This window comes from Taudactylus pleione, unplaced genomic scaffold (genome assembly GCF_031769625.1).
Source record: "Taudactylus pleione unplaced genomic scaffold, aTauple2 ptg000660l, whole genome shotgun sequence".
Lineage (NCBI taxonomy): Eukaryota > Metazoa > Chordata > Amphibia > Anura > Myobatrachidae > Taudactylus > Taudactylus pleione.
In genome coordinates, this window is record NW_028285062.1 from 938,078 (window position 1) to 964,318 (window position 26,241).

The following is a 26,241-nucleotide window of genomic DNA, read 5'->3' on the forward strand; positions in this document are numbered from 1 at the left end:
CAGGAGAGGCCATGTGTGGGAGGTGACAGGGGCAGTCCAGTAAAAACGGGGGGGTTGGAGATGCGGATGCAGGCGTGCCTGAGTGTTTCGACGCCGTTTAGAGGCGTGCATAATTAACAGGCAGCGTCATAGTACACTTCACCGGCTATTTTATACTCTGTTTTCCTCGCAATGCTTGCGGAAGAACAAAGCTACCACAAGCACTGCGTTCACATCCGATAGTGATCGATGTACCAATGTTTGCATAAACTTCCAGGAGATGACACGGGGCAGTGGGCGTCTCTGCATTCGCTAAGGGGAGTCTGCATAAACAAAGCGAACGCTCGTACAGGTAAGATGGGCGTGCTTATGCCTTGGCAAGTGATCGCTCCTCGCCGCGTCACTTTCAAATATTTGCATACGCATCGAGCGAGCGTACGCTCATAGCGACTGGGTCTGAATCAGCCCCCTGTCCCAGTCTGAGAATACAGCAAATAATTATCCAAGTACAAAACACAAATGAAAGCTTGTTTAATGCTCAGATACTGAGGACACGACCTTCTTGTCTTTTGTTCCTCTGTTTTATATATTTGACTCATCTCTTTTTCTGTTTCCTAATAGGTTTTGTGGCCAGGGCTTTGCTCCATGCAGATACCTCAGGCAGCCTTGTGGGAGATGTATACAGCCCTGTTTCTATATCCCACACAGGAGCCCAGGGAGGGGCCGGGAGGAGAGCAGAGGCGGACGCAGTGGGGATGAAGGAGACTACAAGCTCACGGTGCATATCTGTGAGGAAAGGAGGTGATACTGTACGCTAGGAGGACATACTGTACAGCAGGAGCACAGGAGGTGATACTGTACGGCAGGAGCACAGGAGGCGATACTGTACGGCAGGAGCACAGGAGGCGATACTGTACGGCAGGAGCACAGGAGGCGATACTGTACGGCAGGAGCACAGGAGGCGATACTGTACGGCAGGAGCACAGGAGGCGATATTGTACGGCAGGAGCACAGGAGGAGATACTGTACGTCAGGAGCACAGGAGGTGATACTGTACGCTAGGAGCACAGGAGGTGATACTGTACGCTAGGAGCACAGGAGGTGATACTGTACAGCAGGGGGACAGGAGGTGATACCGTACAGCAGGAGGACAGGAGGTGATACTGTACGGCAGGAGGTGATACTGTACAGCAGGAGGACAGGAGCTGATACTGTACAGCAGGAGGACAGGAGCTGATACTGTACAGCAGGAGGACAGGAGGTGATACTGTACAGCAGGAGGACAGGAGGTGATACTGTACAGCAGGAGGACAGGAGGTGATACTGTACAGCAGGAGGACAGGAGGTGATACTGTACAGCAGGAGGACAGGAGGTGATACTGTACGGCAGAAGCACAGAAGGTCAGGAGGTGATACTGTACAGCAGGAGCACAGGAGGAGATACTGTACTGCAGAAGCACAGGAGGTGATACTGTACGCTAGGAGGACAGAAGGTGATACTGTACGCTAGGAGGACAGAAGGTGATACTGTACAGCAGGAGGACAGAAGGTGATACTGTATGCTAGGAGGACAGAAGGTGATACTGTACAGCAGGAGGACAGGAGGTGATACTGTACGCTAGGAGGAAAAGCTCTATGGATAGAGGTGACAAGTTTCGCTGATTCTCAAGGGACATTCTACAAAGCCAGGAACCTTGAGGTGAGAACCCATTAATCACACCCCATCACCTGCATCTTATCTGCCCGAAATATATACTAGCATTCTGTGGATCAGGGCAAGCAAGAGCAATATACTGGGTTTATAGAGACTTGTACAGATTGACACATTCAGTGATATACTGTAATTATACATTTCCTACTTTATTTTTTTATCTGGCAAAATCATGGCTGCTTAATTTAAACCCCCGGCACCCCAATAAATAAATAATACAATAAAATGAATTAAGGTCACAGTGTTAGCCTTTTGGTCAACAGTAGGGTTAGTTACATGAACAAAAGAAGAAGAAATTATAAACAGAAAAGAATACGATGTATCCTATGTTAGATATTACAACAGATTAATCACGATACAGTACCCACAATTCCTGCCTGCACTCACACTTTTCCTCACATACAGCGGCCTCTAAAGGTGCGTATCCACTAATAGACATAGAAATGAGTGCAAGACTACCACATTGTAATCGTGCTGTCGTTTCACAGTCTGTGATGTGCCTACACTGAGCGTTCAGTTATTCAGTGTAGGCACATCCATCATCCCCGAACATGGGCAACCTGACGACATCATCAGATTGACCAGCATGTTCAGGTGATGACAGATGTCTAAAACGACCAGCGGGCACGCGCATCACTGGTCGCTTTTGACATGTACATGGCCGATTTGCAAACAATTAATTAGCGACTGAACGATAACGATGTTGTTATCGTTCAATCGCTAAGTGGATATGCTCCTTTACTGTTCAATAAAACATTCTAAAATAGATATTAAATAGATTTTAGATGTTTCGTGGCTTTTCTCTTTTATAGGTTTTAAAATATTATTATACACAGTAGTGACAGCCCTCTAGTGTCTGCAGTGCTGCCTGCCTGATTGTATACACAGTAGTGATAGCCCTCTAGTGTCTGCAGCGCTGCCTGTCTGATTGTATACACAGTAGTGATAGCCCTCTAGTGTCTGCAGCGCTGCCTGCCTGATTGTATACACAGTAGTGACAGCCTCTAGTGTCTGCAGCGCTGCCTGCCTGATTGTATACACAGTAGTGACAGCCTCTAATGTCTGCAGCGCTGCCTGCCTGATTGTATACACAGTAGTGACAGCCCTCTAGTGTCTGCAGTGCTGCCTGCCTGATTGTATACACAGTAGTGATAGCCTTCTAGTATCTGCAGTGCTGCCTGCCTGATCGTATTCACAGTAGTGATAGCCATCTGCAGCCCTTATTGTATACACAGTAGTGACAGTCTCTAGTGTCTGCTGCACTGCCTGCCTGATTGTATACACAGTAGTGACAGCCTCTAGTGTCTGCAGCCCTGCCTACCTGATGGTATACACAGTAGTGACAGCCCTCTAGTGTCTGCAGCACTGCCTGCCTGATCATACACACAGTAGTGATAGCCGTCTGCAGTCCTACCCGTCTGATTGTATACATAGTAGTGACATCCTTCTAGTGTCTGCAGTGCTGCCTGCCTAATTGTATACACAGTAGTGACAGCCCTCTAGTGTCTGCAGTCCTGCCTGCCTGATTGTATACACAGTAGTGACAGCCCTCTAGTGTCTGCAGTCCTGCCTGCCTGATTGTATACACAGTAGTGACAGCCCTCTAGTGTCTGCAGCATTGCCTGCCTGATTGTATACATAGTAGTGACAGCCTCTAATGTCTGCAGCGCTGCCTGCCTGATTGTATACACAGTAGTGACAGCCCTCTAGTGTCTGCAGTGCTGCCTGCCTGATTGTATACACAGTAGTGATAGCCTTCTAGTATCTGCAGTGCTGCCTGCCTGATCGTATTCACAGTAGTGATAGCCATCTGCAGCCCTTATTGTATACACAGTAGTGACAGTCTCTAGTGTCTGCTGCACTGCCTGCCTGATTGTATACACAGTAGTGACAGCCTCTAGTGTCTGCAGCCCTGCCTACCTGATGGTATACACAGTAGTGACAGCCCTCTAGTGTCTGCAGCACTGCCTGCCTGATCATACACACAGTAGTGATAGCCGTCTGCAGTCCTACCCGTCTGATTGTATACATAGTAGTGACATCCTTCTAGTGTCTGCAGTGTTGCCTGCCTAATTGTATACACAGTAGTAACAGCCCTCTAGTGTCTGCAGTCCTGCCTGCCTGATTGTATACACAGTAGTGACAGCCTCTAGTGTCTGCAGTGCTGCCTGCCTAATTGTATACACAGTAGTGACAGCCCTCTAGTGTCTGCAGTCCTGCCTGCCTGATTGTATACACAGTAGTGACAGCCCTCTAGTGTCTGCAGTCCTGCCTGCCTGATTGTATACACAGTAGTGACAGCCCTATAGTGTCTGCAGCATTGCCTGCCTGATTGTATACATAGTAGTGACAGCCTCTAGTGTCTGAAGCATTGCTTGCCTGATTGTATACACATTAGTGGTAACCCTCGTGTCTGAAGCGCTGCCTGTCTGATACTATACACAGTAGTGACAGCCCTCTAGTGTCTGCAGTGCTGCCTGCCTGATTGTATACAGAGTAGTGACAGCCCTCTAGTGTCTGCAGCGCTGCCTGCCTGATTGTAAACACAGTAGTGCCAGCCCTTTAGTGTCTGCAGCGCTGCCTGCCTGATTGAATACACAGTAGTGACAGCCCTCTAGTGTCTGCAGCGTTGCCTGCCTGATCATATACACAGTAGTGATAGCCGTCTGCAGTCCTGCCTGTCTGATTGTATACATAGTAGTGACATCCTTCTAGTGTCTGCAGTGTTGCCTGCCTAATTGTATACACAGTAGTGACAGCCCTCTAGTGTCTGCTGCGCTGCTTGCCTGTATACACAGTAGTGACAGCTTCTAGTGTCTGCAGCGCTGCCTGCCTAATTGTATACACAGTAGTGACAGCCTCTAGTGTCTGCAGTGCTGCCTGCCTAATTGTATACACAGTAGTGACAGCCCTCTAGTGTCTGCAGTCCTGCCTGCCTGATTGTATACACAGTAGTGACAGCCCTCTAGTGTCTGCAGCATTGCCTGCCTGATTGTATACATAGTAGTGACAGCCTCTAGTGTCTGCAGCACTGCCTGCCTGATTGTATACACAGTAGTGACAGCCATCTAGTGTCTGCTGCGCTACCTGCCTGATTGTATACACAGTCGTGACAGCCTCTAGTGTCTGCAGCCCTGCCTACCTGATGGTATACACTGTAGTGATAGCCCTCGTGTCTGTAGCATTGCCTGCCTGATTGCATACACAGTAGTGACAGCCCTCTAGTGTCTGCAGCGCTGCCTGCCTGATCATACACACAGTAGTGATAGCCGTCTGCAGTCCTGCCTGTCTGATTGTATACATAGTAGTGACATCCTTCTAGTGTCTGCAGTGTTGCCTGCCTAATTGTATACACAGTAGTGACAGCCCTCTAGTGTCTGCAGTCCTGCCTGCCTGATTGTATAAACAGTAGTGACAGCCCTCTAGTGTCTGCAGTGCTGCCTGCCTGATTGTATACACAGTAGTGACAGCCTCTAGTGTCTGCAGCGCTGCCTGCCTGATTGTATACACAGTAGTGATAGCCTCAAGTGTCTGAAGCGCTGCCTGCCTGATTGTATACACAGTAGTGACAGCCATCTAGTGTCTGAAGCGCTGCCTGCCTGATTGTAAACACAGTAGTGCCAGCCCTTTAGTGTCTGCAGTGCTGCCTGCCTGATTGAATACACAGTCGTGACAGCCTCTAGTGTCTGCAGCACTGCCTGCCTGATCATATACACAGTAGTGATAGCCGTATGCAGTCCTGCCTGTCTGATTGTATACATAGTAGTGACATCCTTCTAGTGTCTGCAGTGTTGCCTGCCTGATTGTATACACAGTAGTGACAGCTTCTAGTGTCTGCAGCGCTGCCCGACTGATTGTATACACAGTAGTGACAGCCTCTAGTGTCTGCTGCGCTGCCTGCCTGATTGTATACACAGTAGTGACAGCTTCTAGTGTCTGCAGCGCTGCCCGACTGATTGTATACACAGTAGCGACAGCCTCTAGTGTCTGCAGTGCTGCCTGCCTAATTGTATACACAGTAGTGACGGCCTCTAGTGTCTGTAGCATTGCCTGCCTGATTGTATACACAGTAGTGACAGCCTCTAGTGTCTGCTGCGCTGCCTGCCTGATTGTATACACAGTAGTGACAGCCCTCTAGTGTCTGCTGTGCTGCCTGCCTGATTGTATACACAGTAGTGACAGCCCTCTAGTGTCTGCTGTGCTGCCTGCCTGATTGTATACACAGTAGTGATAGCCTTCTAGTATCTGCAGTGCTGCCTGCCTGATTGTATACACAGTAGTGATAGCCCTCTAGTATCTGCAGTGCTGCCTGCCTGATTGTATACATAGTAGTGATAGCCTTCTAGTATCTGCAGTGCTGCCTGCCTGATCGTATTCACAGTAGTGATAGCCATCTGCAGCCCTTATTGTATACACAGTAGTGACAGCCGTCTAGTGTCTGCAGCACTGCGTGCCTGATCGTATACACAGTAGTGATAGCCGTCTGCAGGCCTACCTGTCTGATTGTATACACAGTAGTGACAGCCCTCTAGTGTCTGCAGCACTGCCTGCCTGATTGTATACACAGTAGTGACAGCCATCTAGTGTCTGCTGCGCTACCTGCCTGATTGTATACACAGTCGTGACAGCCTCTAGTGTCTGCAGCCCTGCCTACCTGATGGTATACACAGTAGTGATAGCCCTTGTGTCTGTAGCATTGCCTGCCTGATTGCATACACAGTAGTGACAGCCCTCTAGTGTCTGCAGCGCTGCCTGCCTGATCATACACACAGTAGTGATAGCCGTCTGCAGTCCTGCCTGTCTGATTGTATACATAGTAGTGACATCCTTCTAGTGTCTGCAGTGTTGCCTGCCTAATTGTATACACAGTAGTGACAGCCCTCTAGTGTCTGCTGCGCTGCCTGCCTGATTGTATACACAGTAGTGACAGCTTCTAGTGTCTGCAGCGCTGCCTGCCTGATTGTATACACAGTAGTGACAGCCTCTAGTGTCTGCAGTGCTGCCTGCCTAATTGTATACACAGTAGTGACAGCCCTCTAGTGTCTGCAGTCCTGCCTGCCTGATTGTATACACAGTAGTGACAGCCCTCTAGTGTCTGCAGTGCTGCCTGCCTGATTGTATACACAGTAGTGACAGCCTCTAGTGTCTGCAGTCCTACCTGCCTGATTGTATACACAGTAGTGACAGCCCTCTAGTGTCTGCAGTGCTGCCTGCCTGATTGTATACACATTAGTGACAGCCTCTAGTGTCTGAAGCATTGCTTGCCTGATTGTATACACATTAGTGGTAACCCTCGTGTCTGAAGCGCTGCCTGTCTGATACTATACACAGTAGTGACAGCCCTCTAGTGTCTGCAGTGCTGCCTGCCTGATTGTATACAGAGTAGTGACAGCCCTCTAGTGTCTGAAGCGCTGCCTGCCTGATTGTAAACACACTATTGACAGCCTCTAGTGTCTGCAGCGCTGCCTGCCTGATTGAATACACAGTAGTGACAGCCCTCTAGTGTCTGCAGCGTTGCCTGCCTGATCATATACACAGTAGTGATAGCCGTCTGCAGTCCTGCCTGTCTGATTATATACATAGTAGTGACAGCCATCTAGTGTCTGTTGCGCTGCCTGCCTAATTGTATACACAGTAGTGACAGCCTCTACTGTCTGCCTGATTGTATACACAGTAGTGACAGCCTCTAGTGTCTGCAGTGCTGCCTGCCTGATTGTATACACAGTAGTGACAGCCCTCTAGTGTCTGCAGTCCTGCCTGTCTGATTGTATACATAGTAGTGACAGCCATCTAGTGTCTGCTGCGCTGCCTTCCTGATTGTATACACAGTAGTGACAGCCTCTACTGTCTGCCTGATTGTATACACAGTAGTGACAGCCTCTAGTGTCTGCAGTGCTGCCTGCCTGATTGTATACACAGTAGTGACAGCCTCTAGTGTCTGCAGTGCTGCCTGCCTGATTGTATACACAGTAGTGACAGCCTCTAGTGTCTGCTGCGCTGCCTGCCTGATTGTATACACAGTAGTGACAGCCTCTAGTGTCTGTTGCGCTGCCTGCCTGATTGTATACACAGTAGTGACAGCCTCTAGTGTCTGCAGTCCTGCCTGCCTGATTGTATACACAGTAGTGACAGCCCTCTAGTGTCTGCAGTCCTGCCTGCCTGATTGTATACACAGTAGTGACAGCCTCTAGTGTCTGCAGTGCTGCCTGCCTGCTGTGCTGACGGCTGACAGAGAACCCTTTTTTTATCTGTGCGGTTTTAGCAGAGCAATAGTTTTACTATTTTTATCCAACTGTCTATTGTTACATTTCTGTTACAGTCTACACTGTACAGTATTCCTCCTTACAGGGGATCAATTCAGCTACAACTAGCTTATGTCTGGGCAGAGCATTCTTCGTGGCGATAACCCTCTCCTGCGGCTGGCTGTACGTGGCGATAGCCCTCTCCTGCGGCTGGCTGTACGTGGCGATAACCCTCTCCTGCGGCTGGCTGTACGTGGCGATAACCCTCTCCTGCGGCTGGCTGTATGTGGCGATAACCCTCTCCTGTACCTGACTGTACTTGGCGATAACCCTCTCCTGCGGCTGGCTGTACGTGGCGATAACCCTCTCCTGCGGCTGGCTGTACGTGGCGATAACCATCTCCTGCGGCTGGCTGTACGTGGCGATAACCCTCTCCTGCGGCTGGCTGTACGTGGCGATAACCCTCTCCTGCGGCTGGCTGTACGTGGCGATAACCCTCTTCTGCGGCTGACTGTACGTGGCGATAACCCTCTCCTGCGGCTGACTGTTCGTGGCGATAACCCTCTCCTGCGGCTGACTGTACGTGGCGATAACCCTCTCCTGTGGCTGGCTGTACGTGGCGCTAACCCTCTCCTGCGGCTGGCTGTACGTGGCGATAACCCTCTCCTGCGGCTGACTGTAACGTGGCGATAACCCTCTCCTGCGGCTGACTGTACGTGGCGATAACCCTCTCCTGTGGCTGACTGTACGTGGTGATAACCCTCCTAACAGCGACACTACCTAAATAATTTTATGTGTTCATAAGCTCCTGTCATGCTGCTCTCCTGGTTAAGTGTGGCTAAATTATCTGGCCATGTCCCCGCTGTATATGGCCGATGTGCTGGGTGTACTGACTGTGCATACATTAGTGGGCTAGAAGAATCAGTCATTAGCAGACACTCAGGGGGCGTATGGTAGATTAGCTGACTCTTCCAGAGAGGCCTTCTGCGTAAAGCCACAATCATTAACCACTAAGCTCCTCATCAATACAGAGACAGTGCCTTTAGCTCTATCGTGTACTGTAAATATTACTAATGCCGAGATAATCCTAACTTGTGAGATTAGCAGAGCTCCCGGGACATGAGGGAACAGAACTGTCACCAATTATTGTCTATGTCAGTGTGTTCTCATACCTGTGGATTATATTGGACACCCTGTGTCGCAACAGATACCATGTCATTCATTCTGATCATCGGATTGCTTTTACATGCAATTTATATTGCTACTATGACCAACCTGTTATACAGAATGTGGGCTCTGCTCTATCGGCGTGGTCCAAAAACAAAATGCAGAACATTTCACATTATTCTTAACTGCTCACTTACTCTTAAAAGGCATTGTGCTGTATCGCATGGCCAACGCTGCCTGACGGTATAAAGATGTGGGTTAGGAGCAGAAGATGGAGTTAGAAAGCGAAGCTATCAGTAAGCGTTGCAGGAAGACACGCCCCCATGCGGTATGACCACTCCCCCATAATGCGTGGCCACATGACATTTTTTGTACTCCTAAGGTGTTTAGTAAATGAACAAGAAGGAAACTTGAAAGTTGTAACCTAAAGAGGGAATTTTACCATACCCAAGAGCAGTCCCAGGCCCTTCTGAAAATATAGGCCCTCCGAATCCTGGCAAAATACTGTTTGTTTGTTTTTCCCTGGGAGATGACACATTTTTGTCAATGAAGTAATGTAACGGTTGCTTGGGAGTGATTCGTTAATATTCATTAATAAGACACCAGCGTAAGATTAGACAAACCAGTCATGATAAGCCTCTCATTATTTGTAAGGACAGTATCACTTACTAATTACTAGTCTTATGTATAATTAGTTTCGTACAGTCAGTAAAAGACATGGGGCCAATTCAATGGCGTGTGTACATATCCGATGGCGGTGACTGCGCAAACGCATGACCCATTCTGTGCATGTACCGAGTGGGTCCTGCAAGTGTGGGGACTGTGCCGAGTGAGTCCTGCAAGTGTGGGGACTGTGCCGAATGGGTCCTGTAAGTGTGGGGACTGTGCCGAGTGGGTCCTGCAAGTGTGGGGACTGTGCCGAGTGGGTCCTGCAAGTGTGGGGACTGTGCCGAGTGGGTCCTGCAAGTGTGGGGACTGTGCCGAGTGGGTCCTGCGAGCTCACACGTAGACCCGTCTGCTTTATAAAGTCCTGATTTGTAGCTTTATAAGCTACCCTCTCCTAAATCCTCTCTGCAGGAAGAATCATTTAACTCTTTGACTCCCGGACTATCTCTTCCTCTTCTAGAGTGGTTTTCTGAATGATTGGAAATAATGAGCAGTGAGTACATTCATCCCTCTAGTGTCTGACTCAGTGTATATGAGACACAACCAGATGTCTTCATGTGCGGAAACGGCTTTCATAGGAAAATGGTCCTTGGGGCCTGAGAGTCGGTATCGATTTCCTGGCAGACAGTGTATTGTGACTGGATGATTTTACGGTCAGTGTTCATATCGTGTTCATACTTAATGAGACAGAGTCTGGTAATTTACTGATCCAGTTACCAGAGTCATCAGTGCATCTGTTGTATACAGACAGCCCGGCAGCCATATTGTTGTATACAGACAGCCCGGCAGCCATATTGTTGTATACAGACAGCCCGGCAGCCATATTGTTGTATACAGACAGCCCGGCAGCCAGATTGTTGTATACAGACAGCCCGGCAGCCATATTGTGGTATAAGAACAGCCCGGCAGCCATATTGTGGTAGATCCAATAGACATCACTTAGGGATGTTCCTGGTTGCTAAAGAACAGAAAGGCTGCACTGATTAGTTCAGCAAACAAAATGGCGGTCTCCACTGTGTAGGCCACTGTTGCCAAACTCGGGCCATCCAGCTGCTGTGGAGCTACACATCCCAGCATGCACTGCCACAGTTTTGCTCTTACTAAAACTGTGGCAGGGCATGCTGGGATGTGCAGTTCCATTGCAGCTGGATGGCCCAAGTATGACACCACTATGTAGGCAATGGGTGCATACCTCCCAACATGACCCTCTCCAGGAGGGACACAATGCTCTGGTCCTGGACTTCCCTGGTAATTTATGATTGGTGGAGGCTCCAGAGGTGGGGCTGCAGCACAGTCCAAAATTCAAATAGGGGAGTCACACCAACTGCCAGTGAGTCCCAGCCAGTGATGTTGGGCAGTGTGTGAAATGACAGTTGGTGTGACTCCCCTATTTGAATTTTGAACTGCGCTGCAGCCCCAACCTCTTACCAGGGAAGTCCAGGACCAGATCATTGTGTCCCTCCTGGAGAGGGTCATGTTGGGAGGTATGTGGGTACACCTTCATGTAAGAACAAACCACACTCATAAACCCATTTACTGACAATTATTTTTGTCATTGTTCTATTTATAAAGCCCCAAAACATGTAGCAGAACTGTGCAAAACCCGCACTGACGTCATTTGTGTGTATCTGAACTACAGTCTATTGTTGCTTTTGTTAATGCCTTGTACTGTAATCTATGTATCATCAGGGAGGCGTTTAATTCATGTGACTCCTCCCTATGCCCCGCACCATGCTGTGACACCCCAAAAGGATAAGGGGCTATGGGGCAGGGACTCCCAAGGAATTGGGGGTGGGGGGAGGGGTCTCTGACTGAGACCTAGAGAATAAGCACCAGCCCTGTCCATTATAAATAATACATTTTAACATATTACAGACACATTCTGCTGGTCACTAGTGTAAAAGACTAAGGGGCATAATTATGAAACTATATTTGCGGGATATTCCCTGAAAGCACTCATTCAGGGGATCCCTGCACCTATTACGCTTCCCCCGGATACCCCATAAATATCTACCACGGTCCCTCCATTTACAACTGCAAATGAACACTTCTATGGGGGCTGCTATACTGTCAGATAGCACGCCTGGCCCTGCCAGCTGATGCCATCTTCAGATTGCATTAGTTGCTGTATCCTATGAGTTACACTCTGCACAATCACTGAAAGACCCTCCCCGACATTTTCAGTCACACATTGCAGGGACGGGCTATTTTCGTAGTCCCTCTCCCTGTGGGTGTATATTGTTATATTTCAGCAAAGCTTAATTATTCATTGCTACGAATAGGGTTGATAAGAAACTATAATTAATCTAAACCCCAATAATTACTAAGTAAGCCCCTATAGCGGACTAATACACATCCTATGCCGTGCGTCCATTCCCAGTGTGTGTGTAGTTGCGTCAATACAGTTTGCGTCACACAGCACTTTTTTGGGTACTATTCACTATATTCCAGTGCGTTCAAATCATGTCGCCACTTATATAAAGCCGATGTTTAGCAGTTCAGCGATTCTGTGCACCTGCGGGAAAAGTCTAAGAAACCCTTACTGCATGAACCTAGGTGTGCGATGGCGTATGCAGTTACGTATAACAGCACTTGTGACCGCTGGGCGATTTAGGGTGGAGACTGGGAGGTGGTTCGAAGTGGATGCAAAAAGAGGCAGTGCCATGGGAGTGCCTTGGGCGTGTCTTGGGAGTCCCCTGGGCATGTCATGGGAGTGCCTTGGGCGTGTCATGGGAGTCCCCTGGGCGTGTCATGGGCGTGAATGCTGTGCACTACATCTAAACAGGGGCGCCAAGAGGGGGGAGCTGGTACTAATTACCCAGGCATGACGGAGTGGCCCGGTAGTGGCAATCACGCTGATCTCCCGCCTCCAGAAATTAATGGGATAGTGAAATAAACTGACATGAATGGAGCTCAAGAGGGTGGAGTCTGTAGGACACTGCCAGCCAATCACATCATATCTAGCTTGGGAAACTGCTTGGGTTTGCCAAAAGAGTTTCCCGTGGAATACAAGGTGATTCCTGTGCAGTACCAGTGGAGGATAGGGATACATCTAAGTACATTCCTGCAAATACATTTACTAGTAAGTGGTTCTGCTGATACAGCTGATTCTTCAGTCCTCAAAGTAAAAGATAAGGGCAGATGTATTAAGCTCTGGAGAGCAATCAGTGACTGAGAGCAATGCATCATGGGATTCCATTTATTCTACAGGCATCTGGGAGAGTCTGACAGGGCCGGATAAGGCGACCAGAACCAAGAAGGTTGTTATTATCCCACTGACCCTGGCCCAATCCACAGTGTATTTTGATTCCCGTTATTCCCCAGATTTAATGATTATAAACCCAGACATTTTTGGTTCCTGGATTGGCTTTGCTACATGTATCCGTCATCTGATAGCTGAAACAGAGCAGAGTTCTGCAGATCAGTAGATAGAGGACCTCATTCAGAGCCGGACGCTATTTGCGCTCGCTCGTTCAGAAAATAGGGGTGGCTATTCAAATGAACCGTTTGCTCTTTGCGGTCTGTTCACGCCTCTAGGTCTGAACGAGTGAACCAAACATGCGGTCGTTTTTTTGAAAACTACGCCCCCTGGCCGCTCGCATCCTACGTCATGTCCGCTATTTATTAGATTAATCGAGTACATCGACCAGCGTATGAACTGCTCGCTATTCTTGTGGTAGTTTTTTCCTACCGCAATCTTGCGAGCAGATCTGACTAAAAAATAACCCAGTGACGTGGTCAATGACGCTGCTGTATTAAATATGCAGACCCATAAAACAAATCGTTTTGACCTTTAAGCACGCCTGCGTTCGGATCTCCACTCCCCGTTTTCAAGCACCTTCCCCTGTTATCACCCACATACGCCTCCTCCTGTCACTCAAAATAGCAGGCACTCGCTATTTAGCGAACAAACGATTTTCGGCCGCACTGACTGGTTCGCGCATGCGTATTACGATCCGTACGCATGCGCAGTTGTGCAAACATCGCTCGTAACGAACGAGCGGCCGCTTACGATCGGCTCTGAATCAGGCCCAGAGGCCAGTGTAATGTAACCTTACAAAAGAATACATTTAGTTTGTAGCAAAATATTAAGACAGTTGCAGCTATTTCCAAGCAAATATATTTCCAGATGGATCTTGCAGGAAAGTGACCAGATCGATTCAGTTCAGCTAATAGTGAAAATACGTTGTTGTTTTTATAACCCTTTAATATGGCCATGTAGACACTACAGGCAGGGCGGATAAGAGCCGGGCTGGGTGAAGGGGGCGTGGTCTAACTAGGAGGTGTGGACACACCCCCTTTAGGAAAAAGAAACTTAGTTACAGCACCGCCAAGCTGGGGAGGGGGGGCACTGTGAGCCCCTCAGCTCAGTAGAATCTGATTGGTTGCTATGGGCAACAAAATACATTATTTGTGTACCTCTTCTGGGAAACAAAGTTTTGAAGGACAAAGATTTTATTCAAGTTTGCTTCACTTAATGTCAGGTTATCGACCAATGAGACTTTGCAATTACAAGTTGGATACTATGATGCGTGCTGAGGCTTAGCTAGGGAATGGGTACGGGATGCCCGGCGGTCAGAATCCCGATGCCGGCATCCCAACAGGGTTAGGATACTGTAAGTATCCTGACCCTCCCCCTAGCCCCAACCCTCCCTCCCCGCTGCCTAAAACGAACCCCCCTGCAGCCTATCCTTCCCCTAACCCCACTACGTACAGACGGGATGGCAGCACCAGGATTGTGACTGGTGCCGGGATTCTGGCGCGGGCATTCTGAGCGGCAGCAATCATACAGCCGGGATGTAAAGTACATCCCTTGGCTAGGTACCGCAGGGACCATGTGCTTAATAGTAACATCACCCCCCAATCATACAGTACGTTTCCCCATGCTATAAGCTGGTGCTGCAACACTGTAATCAGATCATCTTACTATAACCACATCAATCAGGGGATCTGAGTTATCACTTGATGTCTCAGTGCTGCTACTTATATATCATCATCCATCAAGGGGAGGAAGTAACTTCTCTGCATTCAGGGCTAAACTTTGTGTTTGATTGTGATAGAATCATCTTATCGGGTGATTGTAATGTCCCTATAGATAATCCTGCAGGTTCTTTCATTAAAGATTTACTGACTGATGATGTCCCTCAGCCCGCACACAATAGGGCTACACCTGGCTATGACAACAGCTGCTGTACTTATTGTTACTTCCATTACTGTGTATTCTATAACGTTATTACCTCATGGACAAGATAGCAGAGAATAGTGACATATTGTCAGCTAAATATTAAAGCTAATGAAATGATTACGAGGTATCTGGCAGATTCAGAATCACCGGCAGCATATAATAATAATAATATAATAATAATAATATTAATGTGCTAGGTCATTTATCTCTAAACTACAGGAGATACAAAATGCTGCTGTTCCCCTCACTATGGGACTATGCCCCCGATTCTGAGACGGTCGCTGTAGCGTCTTTGTACCCAGCAGCTGTGCTACAATACGCAAAAGCTGCCGGAGGCGTCGTAAGTAATAAGAAACAAGGTATCTAAAGGGTTAAACTAATCTTTACTATTCAAAACTGAAAATGAACATTCAAAGAAAAATGGTATACATTAACAAAACGTAGCTCTGATCAATGTCAATGATGCAAAAAAAAAATGTCCATACTAATGGGGCCCATCCATCAGCGATGGATTGCCACGATCCCGTGATGCTGCAATCCGGCATCGCGGGATCGCAGAAATCCAACATGTTGGATTTTCCCGATTTGTTAATCGCGATCAAAAAAAGTAAGGGAAGAGAAAATGGGAGACTAAAATAACTTGTTGCAGAATTTAGGTCTTATAGGGAATATATCTGATTGGTCAGTGTAAAGTTGAGGGGGTATGGAGACCACAATAGAAAGTCTTGGGGGGGTTATGTCCTGGATAGCTCAGTGTAGTGATAATGCGGCATCCCGCACTTTGATAATTGCTAGTTAAGTAATGGTATGCACAGATGATGTTGCCCGGGATATGATTCTCGGGGTAGGAGTACGGTATTGTGGTCTCCGTACCCCCTCAACTTTACACCAACCTATCGGGGCTACTCCCTATAAGACCTAAACTCTGCAACAAGTTATTTCAGTATCCCATGTTTTCTTCCCTTACTGTTTTTTTTTTTCTAGTGAACATTGTGGAGGCTCTAACTCCCCCCCCCCCACACACAATTTATTCAGGTGTTCACCACCATCGTTACTGCTTTAGCTGTCTTTGCTACTTAGTATGGGCATTTTTTAATTGCATCATTGACATTGATCAGAGCTACGTTTTGGTAATGTATAGTTGTATGCCATTTTTCTTTGCATGTTTACTTTCAGTTTTGAATAGTAAAGATTAGTTTAAACCTTTAGATACCTTGTTTCTTTTATCATTTTCATTTGCACACCAGAACAAAAGTGGTTTTTGAGCACATCTATACCATCATTGTTTAATTTACTATCAGAAAGTCAGATACCCTTCTTCATAGACGCAGCACAACCTGCCCATTAGCGCCTTACCCTATGTGCAGTCATTTATCCAGAATTTGTCATAATAAGCCGCCCACTGCCGACTTCTCTGATCCGATGCTTCATCAAGAGATGCAGCCATTGGATCACCTGCGTGACCATCAGACATCTGCATAACCCTCACGGTAACTCAGGGATTGGACTCTGCACGCCCCCAATTTCTGAGACGCTGTCCGTCACTGCCCCTTCCCCAAATGGCGGCAGCATGTCAATCACGTTAGTGGCTGATGCTCCAGACTCACTTACTTGGTAATAATAGGGCTGTATTATCAGACACGCCTTATTAGTGTTTATTTAGTACATCCCCTAGCAGTGTTTATTATATTACATATCCCAATGTGTGACTGCCTACGCTTATATTACATATCCCAATGTGTGACTGCCTACGCTTATATTACACATCCCAATGTGTGACTACCTACGCTTATATTACACATCCCAATGTGTGACTACCTACACTTATATTACACATCCCAATGTGTGACTGCCTACGCTTATATTACACATCCCAATGCGTGACTGCCTACGCTTATATTACACATCCCAATGTGTGACTGCCTACCTTTATATCACATATCCCAATGTGTGACTCCCTACGCTTATATTACATATCCCAATGTGTGACTGCCTACGTTTATATCACATATCCCAATGTGTGACTGCCTACGCTTATATTACATATCCCAATGTGTGACTGCCTACGTTTATATTACATATCCCAATGTGTGACTGCCTACATATATATTACATATCCCAATGTGTGACTGCCTACGCTTTTATCACATATCCCAATGTGTAACTGCCTACATATATATTACACATCCCAATGTGTGACTGCCTATGCTTATATCACATATCCCAATGTGTGACTGCCTACGTATATATTACATATCCCAATGTGTGACTGCCTACGCTTATATTACATATCCCAATGTGTGACTGCCTACGCTTATATTACATATCCCAATGTGTGACTGCCTACGCTTATATTACATATCCCAATGTGTGACTGCCTACACTTATATTACACATCCCAATGTGTGACTGCCTACGTTTATATTACATATCCCAATGTGTGACTGCCTACGTATATATATTACATATCCCAATGTGACTGCCTACGTTTAGAGGAAGCTGCGGGAACTGGCTGTGTATGCTGGGATTCAGGCACTGGCTCTGTATACAGGAACTGATTATGTATGCAGGGGACTGGCTGTGTATACAGGGATTCAGGGACTGGCTATGTATACTGGGACTGGCACTGTATGTTTGTTTTATACAGATCCTTCCAAGGCTCTGGTACTAGCTCCGCTCCCCCCAGGTACAGTAAGCTGCACGGGTGTCGGGCCGCTCCCCCCAGGTACAGTAAGCTGCACGGGTGTCGGGCCGCTCCCCCCCAGATACAGTAAGCTGCACGGGTGTCGGGCCGCACCCCCCAGGTACAGTAAGCTGCACGGGTGTCGGGCCGCTCCCCCCAGGTTCAGTAAGCAGCACGGGTGTCGGGCCGCACCCCCCAGGTTCAGTAAGCAGCACGGGTGTCAGGTTTGTTAAAAATTAACGTTATGCTAGTTGGAAAAATATGGTGTTATTTTATAGTCTGGACTAAGGCATAATTCAGCAAGATCAATTAGATTTATATTTGATTTTGGGAAGTGCTGAGAAGCCAAAATCATGCAACTCATGCTGTGGAGTTTAGGGGGTAAATTTACTAAAGTGAGAGTTTTTTTTAGAAGTGGAGATGTTGCCCATAGCAACCAATCAGATTCTACTTCTCATTTATCTAGCAGATAATAGCTAGAGGCTATGGGCAACATCACTTCTTAAACTCACTTCTAAAAACTCTCACTTTAGTAAATTTACCCCAGTACTGTTATGTATTTCTGGGTCATTTTTGGAACCTGTTTTATCTTGATGAAATGCCTTATTTTATGTTTTATTGTATAAATATAGAATAGAAATATATATCCTATATTAATGTATACATCTACTACTCAACAAAGATGAGGCGATTGTACCAGTGCATATGTATTTACATTCATAAGGCCGCTGTTTGCCAGAACATTGCACTTGGTTTTATTGACATAGACTGGTTTCAAGCTAATCTGATCACCAAGTATAATTGACACATATGTATGAGCTGACCCCCGAGGCCCCCCACATATGTATGGGCTGACCCCTGAGGCCCCCCACATATGCATGAGCCGACCCTGGGGCCCCCCACATATGCATGAGCCGACTCTGGGGCCCCCCACATATGCATGAGCCGACCCTGGGGCCCCCCACATATGCATGAGCCGACCCCGGGGCCCCCACATATGCATGAGCCGACCCCGAGTGCCCCACATATGTATGGGCCAACCCTGGGGCCCCCACATATGTATGAGCCGACCCCGGGGCCCCCCACATATGTATGAGCCGACCCCGGGGCCCCCCACAAATGAATGAGCCGAGGCCCCCACCTATGTATGAGCTGACCCCGAGGCCCCCACACATATGTATGATAGTGTTGTGGGCAGTAGGAAGAGACTGATGGTTCTTGTGTGTCTGACTGCACCACCCTCAGCACAATCCCATAGCAATGATTAGACAGAGACTGGCTCCCATGGCGGATATGTCTCAGTAAATTGTATTTACAGCTTGGGAGCGTTACAGGAATCAAGATGATACATTTCTGGCTGTATGGAAATCTATGCACTAAATTACAGGTCATCCCTGATCATTTCATTCTTTGTACAATGGGACCAATGTGGGTGGCATGGTACCAGCCCGCTGCCAACAGTCACACATCACATGGGAATATACACTTCCATCAGCTATGGCAGGGGTGGGGAATCTTTTTCCTGCCGAGGTCCATTTTGATATATATAACATTATTTGTGGGCCCGGTACAGCCCATGCCCCCTCCTTGTGACATCACATGAGGCAGGGCCACAATCGCCGGTGATTACAGCAATGCCCGGGAGCTGTAAGGGCAGCAGTGTGACCGTCTAAGGTGTCCTAAGGACGCTCCAGGCAGCACTGCTGCATAGATTCTGGCTGCAATGTACCATTCTAGGCACCCCACTAGCCAGATGAGGCTAGCAGAAAAAAAGCTACGAGGGCCAGCCTAAATGATTCCGAGGGCCTTATACGGCCCCCGGGCCTGAGGTTCCCCATCCCTGCTGTATGGCATCATTTCCCCGACCTTACACCACCACCAGCCAGTCAGGATAGCCTATATGTCAGGGGTACGGTCCCCATGTCCCAGTGAGTGCCACAGCAACTTCTGCCTCCCTGTACAATTCAGGGGCCACATTGGGGATCCCATACCTTCCAATTTCACCAGGACAGTCCTGCTTATCGGACAGTGTCTTTTTGTTCCACCAGTGAGCTGCAGTGTCCTGGAGGTGGGGGGGAGGTTGGGGGAGCACTCGGTCACCGCTGCCCTGCATAGCACTGTTCAGGGAGAGGCTGGAGGCTACACAGCAGCCCCCAGCGTGATGAGAAGAGGGACGTTTGCAACAGGGAACTTGGCCTCACACTTCATGAGGCCAGGCCCATACAAAGGTCTCACCCCCGTCCTCCCAGTTCCCGCAGCCAGTCTGAATAACCATAGGATTATAGAAGAAATGTGAATATAAACCTGCACACATTTATATTTTCATATATATTGATGTAAGGGAGTGTTCATATAGCCCTGTATCATTATATCATACAGTGGCTATTTTCTTGTCAGGGGTGCTGCCAAAAAACAATAGAGAAATAATCACAAGAGAAAGAAAGACACGCTGTCCTGAAAATGGGGCACTAAGGGCCTGATTCAGACCCGGACGCTATTTGCGGCCGCTCGCTCTCAAAAAGGGGCCGCCTATGCAAAACATACATGCGCTCGCTCTTTGCGGTGTAAAGACGCCTCTATGTCTTAGCGGGCGAGGGCTTATTGCGCTCGCAAGTGTTTAAACACACCCCCTTGCCACTCGCAACAAACATCTCCGGGAAATGTAGGATTAATCGGGACCATCGGGAGCCATTGGAGCTGCTCGCAGCACTTAAGGTAGACCTAGGCTCCCGCAAGCAGTGCGAGCAGTTCATGGAAAATTCATCCAAGTCACATGTTCAATGACGCTACTTTGCTAATTATGCACACCCACTAAACTCCGTTCTGACGGTCGGGCACTCCCCCGTTCACAAGCAACTTCCCGTTACCACCCACAAACGGCACTCAAAGTAGCGGCCAGGCTGTGTACTACGAGCGGACGATTTCACATTGCAGACGCTTGTTTGCGCACGCACACTGCGACTTATACGCATGTGCAGTTGTGCGACCATCACTCAGAGCGAGCGAGCGCAGCTTAGCGACCGGGTCTCAATCAGGCCTAAATTATGTAATTTAGTTTAGAAAGTAAAACTTTACTTTTATTGTATTTACTTTATAAAATGAACCTAACCGGGTCCAATGGGAGAGGTGCGGAGGAGATGCAGAGAGGGGCGGTGGATGGACATGGGAGAGGTGCGGAGGAGATGCAGAGAGGCGAGGTGAAGGGACATGGGAGAGGTGCGGAGGAGATGCAGAGAGAGGCGGTGGATGGACATGGGAGAGGTGCGGAGGAGATGCAGAGAGGGGAGGTGAAGGGACGCGGGAAAGGTGCGGAGGAGATGCAGAGAGGGGAGGTGAAGGGACGCGGGAGAGGTGCGGAGGAGACGCAGAGGGGGAGGTGAAGGGATGCGGGAGAGGTGCGGAGATGCACAGAGGGGAGGTGAAGGGAGAGGTGTGGAGGAGATGCAGAGAGGGGAGGTGAAGGGACGCGGGAAAGGTGCGGAGGAGATGCAGAGAGGCGAGGTGAAGGGACATGGGAGAGGTGCGGAGGAGATGCAGAGAGGGGCGGTGGATGGACATGGGAGAGGTGCGGAGGAGATGCAGAGAGGCGAGGTGAAGGGACATGGGAGAGGTGCGGAGGAGATGCAGAGAGGGGAGGTGAAGGGACATGGGAGAGGTGCGGAGGAGATGCAGCGAGAGGCGGTGGATGGACATGGGAGAGGTGCGGAGGAGATGCAGAGAGGGGAGGTGAAGGGACGCGGGAGAGGTACGGAGGAGATGCAGAGGGGGAGGTGAAGGGATGCGGGAGAGGTGCGGAGATGCACAGAGGGGAGGTGAAGGGAGAGGTGCGGAGGAGATGCAGAGAGGGGAGGTGAAGGGACGCGGGAAAGGTGCGGAGGAGATGCAGAGAGGGGAGGTGAAGGGACGCGGGAGAGGTGCGGAGATGCACAGAGGGGAGGTGAAGGGACATGGGAGAGGTGCGGAGGAGATGCAGAGAGAGGCGGTGGATGGACATGGGAGAGGTGCGGAGGAGATGCAGAGAGGCAGTGGATGGACATGGGAGAGGTGCGGAGGAGATGCAGAGGGGGAGGTGAAGGGATGCGGGAGAGGTGCGGAGATGCACAGAGGGGAGGTGAAGGGACATGGGAGAGGTGCGGAGGAGATGCAGAGAGGGGAGGTGGATGGACATGGGAGATGTGCGGAGGAGATGCAGAGAGGCGAGGTGAAGGGACATGGGAGAGGTGCGGAGGAGATGCAGAGAGGGGAGGTGAAGGGATAATGGGAGAGGTGCGGAGGAGATGCAGAGAGGGGAGGTGAAGGGACGCGGGAGAGGTGCGGAGGAGATGCAGAGAGAGGCGGTGGATGGACATGGGAGAGGTGCGGAGGAGATGCAGAGAGGGGAGGTGAAGGGACGTGGGAAAGGTGCGGAGGAGATGCAGAGAGGGGAGGTGAAGGGATGCGGGAGAGGTTCGGAGATGCACAGAGTGGAGGTGAAGGGACATGGGAGAGGTGCGGAGGAGATGCAGAGAGGGGAGGTGAAGGGTCGCGGGAAAGGTGCAGAGGAGATGCAGAGAGGGGAGGTGAAGGGACGCGGGAGAGGTGCGGAGATGCACAGAGGGGAGGTGAAGGGATAATGGGAGAGGTGCGGAGGAGATGCAGAGAGAGGCGGTGGATGGACATGGGAGAGGTGCGGAGGAGATGCAGAGAGGGGAGGTGAAGGGATGCGGGAGAGGTGCGGAGATGCACAGAGGGGAGGTGAAGGGATAATGGGAGAGGTGCGGAGGAGATGCAGAGAGGGGAGGTGAAGGGACATGGGAGAGGTGCGGAGGAGATGCAGAGAGGGGAGGTGAAGGGATAATGGGAGAGGTGCGGAGGAGATGCAGAGAGGGAGGTGAAGGGACGCGGGAGAGGTGCGGAGGAGATGCAGAGAGGGGAGGTGACGGGACGTGGGAGAGGTGCGGAGGAGATGCAGAGAGGGGAGGTGAAGGGACATGGGAGAGGTGCGGAGGAGATGCAGAGAGGGGCGGTGGATGGACATGGGAGAGGTGCGGAGGAGATGCAGAGAGGGGAGGTGAAGGGACGCGGGAAAGGTGCGGAGGAGATGCAGAGAGGGGAGGTGAAGGGACGCGGGAGAGGTGCGGAGGAGATGCAGAGGGGGAGGTGAAGGGATGCGGGAGAGGTGCGGAGGAGATGCACAGAGGGGAGGTGAAGGGATAATGGGAGAGGTGCGGAGGAGATGCACAGAGGGGAGGTGAAGGGATAATGGGAGAGGTGCGGAGGAGATGCAGAGAGGGGAGGTGAAGGGATAATGGGAGAGGTGCGGAGGAGATGCAGAGAGGGGAGGTGAAGGGACATGGGAGAGGTGCGGAGGAGATGCAGAGAGGGGAGGTGAAGGGATAATGGGAGAGGTGCGGAGGAGATGCAGAGAGGGGAGGTGAAGGGACGCGGGAGAGGTGCGGAGGAGATGCAGAGAGGGGAGGTGAAGGGACATGGGAGAGGTGCGGAGGAGATGCAGAGAGGGGAGGTGAAGGGACGCGGGAGAGGTGCGGAGGAGATGCAGAGAGGGGAGGTGAAGGGACATGGGAGAGGTGCGGAGGAGATGCAGAGAGGGGAGGTGAAGGGACATGGGAGAGGTGCGGAGGAGGTGCAGAGAGGGGAGGTGAAGGGACATGGGAGAGGTGCGGAGGAGATGCAGAGAGGGGAGGTGAAGGGACTTGGGAGAGGTGCGGAGGAGATGCAGAGAGGGAAGGTGAAGGCATGTGGGAGAGGTGCGGAGGAGATGCAGAGAGGGGAGGTGAAGGGACATGGGAGAGGTGCGGAGGAGATGCAGAGAGGGGAGGTGAAGGGACTTGGGAGAGGTGTGGAGGAGATGCAGAGAGGGAAGGTGAAGGCATGTGGGAGAGGTGCGGAGGAGATGCAGGTGAAAAGACATGGCACAGGTAAGGGGAACACAAAGGGTAGATGGGGTGTGGGAGGACCCAATGGGGAGAGGGGGGGGGGGGGGGCACAGTAGAAGTGAAAGGAGAGAAGTGGGGGGAGGGCACAAAGTGGGGTGACATGGGTGATTGGGAATGGAAACTGGTGAAGGAACATGGGAGAGAGATAAAGCAACACCAAGGGGATGATTTTTTTTTTTAATGCTATATACTAAAACACAAATACATGGGTTACGGCTTTGATCTTATTATTTTTTTTTTTAATACCAGCTAATATTTGTTATTCACAGAGATCTTAACTACGATGACATATAAGAGATCATCAAGTGGCGCGGTATGACACCCAAGGCTAACAATTTCCTTGCCTGTCTCCTGTGACATGGATAACAGAACAGATGAAGACCTGGAGAACAATGTCACCTTTTGCACCATTGACCACACCATACATCAGACGCTGTTCCCGGTGGTATATGTAGCGGTGTTTGTCATTGGCCTCCCAGCGAACTGCTTCTCTTTGTACTATGGCTATCTACAAATCAAGGCCAAGAACGAGCTTGGAATATATTTGGTCAACCTAACTCTGGCAGACCTTCTGTATATCTTCTCTCTGCCCTTCTGGCTTCAATATGTCCTCCAACATGACAACTGGACCTACAATGAGACCATGTGTAAGATCTGTGGCATCCTCCTATATGAGAACATATACATCAGTATTGCGTTCTTGTGCTGCATCTCTATGGACCGATACCTGGCACTGGTACACCCTTTCAGGTTCCACAAGCTGAGGACTATTAAGGCAGCTCTTCTGGTCAGCATGGTCATTTGGTTGAAAGAATTGATGACCAGTTACATCTTCTTTGAACACGGGGAGGTCAGCAAAGACCCTGACAGCCATATTGTCTGTTTTGAACATTACCCTATCAAAACTTGGGAACACAGTATTAACTACTACCGGTTCTTTGCTGGGTTTCTCTTCCCAATCTTCCTGCTGCTGTTCTCTTACTGCCGTATTTTCAGAGTTGTTCGGAAGAGCCAGGGAACTCAGACAAGGAAGAAGCTCCAGATCAAGCAGCTGGTCCTCAGTACAGTCATTATATTTCTGACCTGCTTTGGCCCCTACCACGTACTGGTGGTCATTCGCAGTTTGTTTGAGAAAAACTGTTCATTTGCTTCAAAAATATTCAATACCTATCACTTCTCGCTGCTCCTCACCAGCTTCAACTGTGTGGCAGACCCGGCGCTCTACTGCTTCGCCAGCGAGAACACCTACAAAGATTTTGTTAGGGTTAAAGACTCCTGCTTGAACTTTTTAAGCTGCATGAAGGCTAGAAGGAAAGACTCCTATGAATTAAACTGTACGGATGTCTCCAATATGGAGGCTGGCAGGATAAAGCCGTCTCCGGTGGACACCGAGACTTCTGCTCTGTACAAACAAACGGTTTCTAAGGTAGAAAACGACGGAAATGAGGATGTAGAACGAGCCGGATAAGGAGAGATGTTACTGTACAATGTTCTTTTTTTATTTCTGGATTAGAGTGTTATAAAAAAAAAATCAATTGTTTAAAAATAATAGCTGTATTCCGCTCAGAAATTACGTTGCCCAATTATTTTTGGCATTACGACGTACTAGAATATCTTCTGATACTTGAAACAATAATTATATCTTGGTTTCAGAGTTTTCAACAGGCACACTGCTGTATGTCTCTATAGCTACAGTTTGCTAATGTATATTATTTATTCAGACATTTACTGGGGTAAATTGAATTAGGAGTGAGGGGCTGGCGCTACCACTGAAATGGGGTAGAAACGCCGGCAGCGGAACTCACCCCTCTTGTGGCCCAAATCTTTACCCGTTCTCGTGGATTTTTGCACTCAGCCTTATGGGGCTGCGAACAAAAATCCACAAGTTCGACGGTACTGTAAGCGTGGAGTATAGCAGCACTTGCTCGCAGCTGCGACTATGTAGCAGCTAATTGAATTGACACCACTGCGCTCCGTATTTCCACAACAGGAGTTACAGAATTGCAGTAAGTATAGGGTCCATTACAAGTTCACAATAGTAGCAAAACTTTGGCCCTCAGCAGGTGGGGACCATCTTCAAAATTGGTCCCCTTATCATGTATTATAGTCCATACTGTAATACAGGGATGGGGAACCTCAGGCCCGGGGGCCGTATAAGGCCTGGGAATAATTTGGTCTGGCCCTTTTAGCTTTTTTTCTGCTAGCCTCTAGAATGTCACCCTGCTGCCGGAATCTATGCAGCAGTGCTGCCTGGAACGTCCTAAGATGGTCACACCGCTGCCCTTACAGCTCTCCGAAGTATCCTCAGGTTGCTCCGGGCATTGCTGTAATCACCAGCGATTGTGGCCCCACCCAAGTGTGACGTGTCACGGAGGGGGAATGGCCTGCACCGGCCCGCAATAATGTTACATACATATCAAAATGGCCCTCGGCAGAAAAAAGGTTCCCCACCCCTGCTATAATACAGGTAATAGGACCTCTGCTCTGACATGTCATGTCCCTGTCTTTCTTAGCTGCACACTTCAAATTCTCTAGTTGTAGATGGCTCCCTGTTGTTTGCGAAGTGTGAAATGCACGTCTAATAACGGGGACGGCCATAGTGACTCAGGGAGCCAAGTGTGAAATGCACGTCTAATAACGGGGACGGCCATAGTGACTCAGGGAGCCAAGTG

At 49.2% G+C, this 26,241-nt stretch overlaps 2 protein-coding genes across 5 annotated transcripts in view; one reads left to right on the forward strand and one right to left on the reverse strand.

Annotated features, from left to right (window-relative positions):
• DGLUCY (D-glutamate cyclase) overlaps nucleotides 1–26,241 on the reverse strand; it is a 110,003-nt gene that overhangs the window by 29,705 nt on the left and 54,057 nt on the right. The gene's annotated exons all lie outside the window — the stretch shown is intronic.
• On the forward strand, nucleotides 1,630–25,037 carry GPR68 (G protein-coupled receptor 68). The gene is made up of 2 exons (XM_088455542.1): nucleotides 1,630–1,678; nucleotides 23,839–25,037. Exon 2 carries the CDS (start codon nucleotides 23,928–23,930, stop codon nucleotides 25,035–25,037), a length of 1,110 nt encoding a protein of 369 aa, XP_088311668.1. The 5' UTR covers nucleotides 1,630–1,678; nucleotides 23,839–23,927.

Coding starts and splice junctions, on each gene's coding strand:
- GPR68 (XM_088455542.1), top strand. CDS start 23,928: ATGGATAACAGAACAGATGAAGACCTGGAGAACAATGTCACCTTTTGC.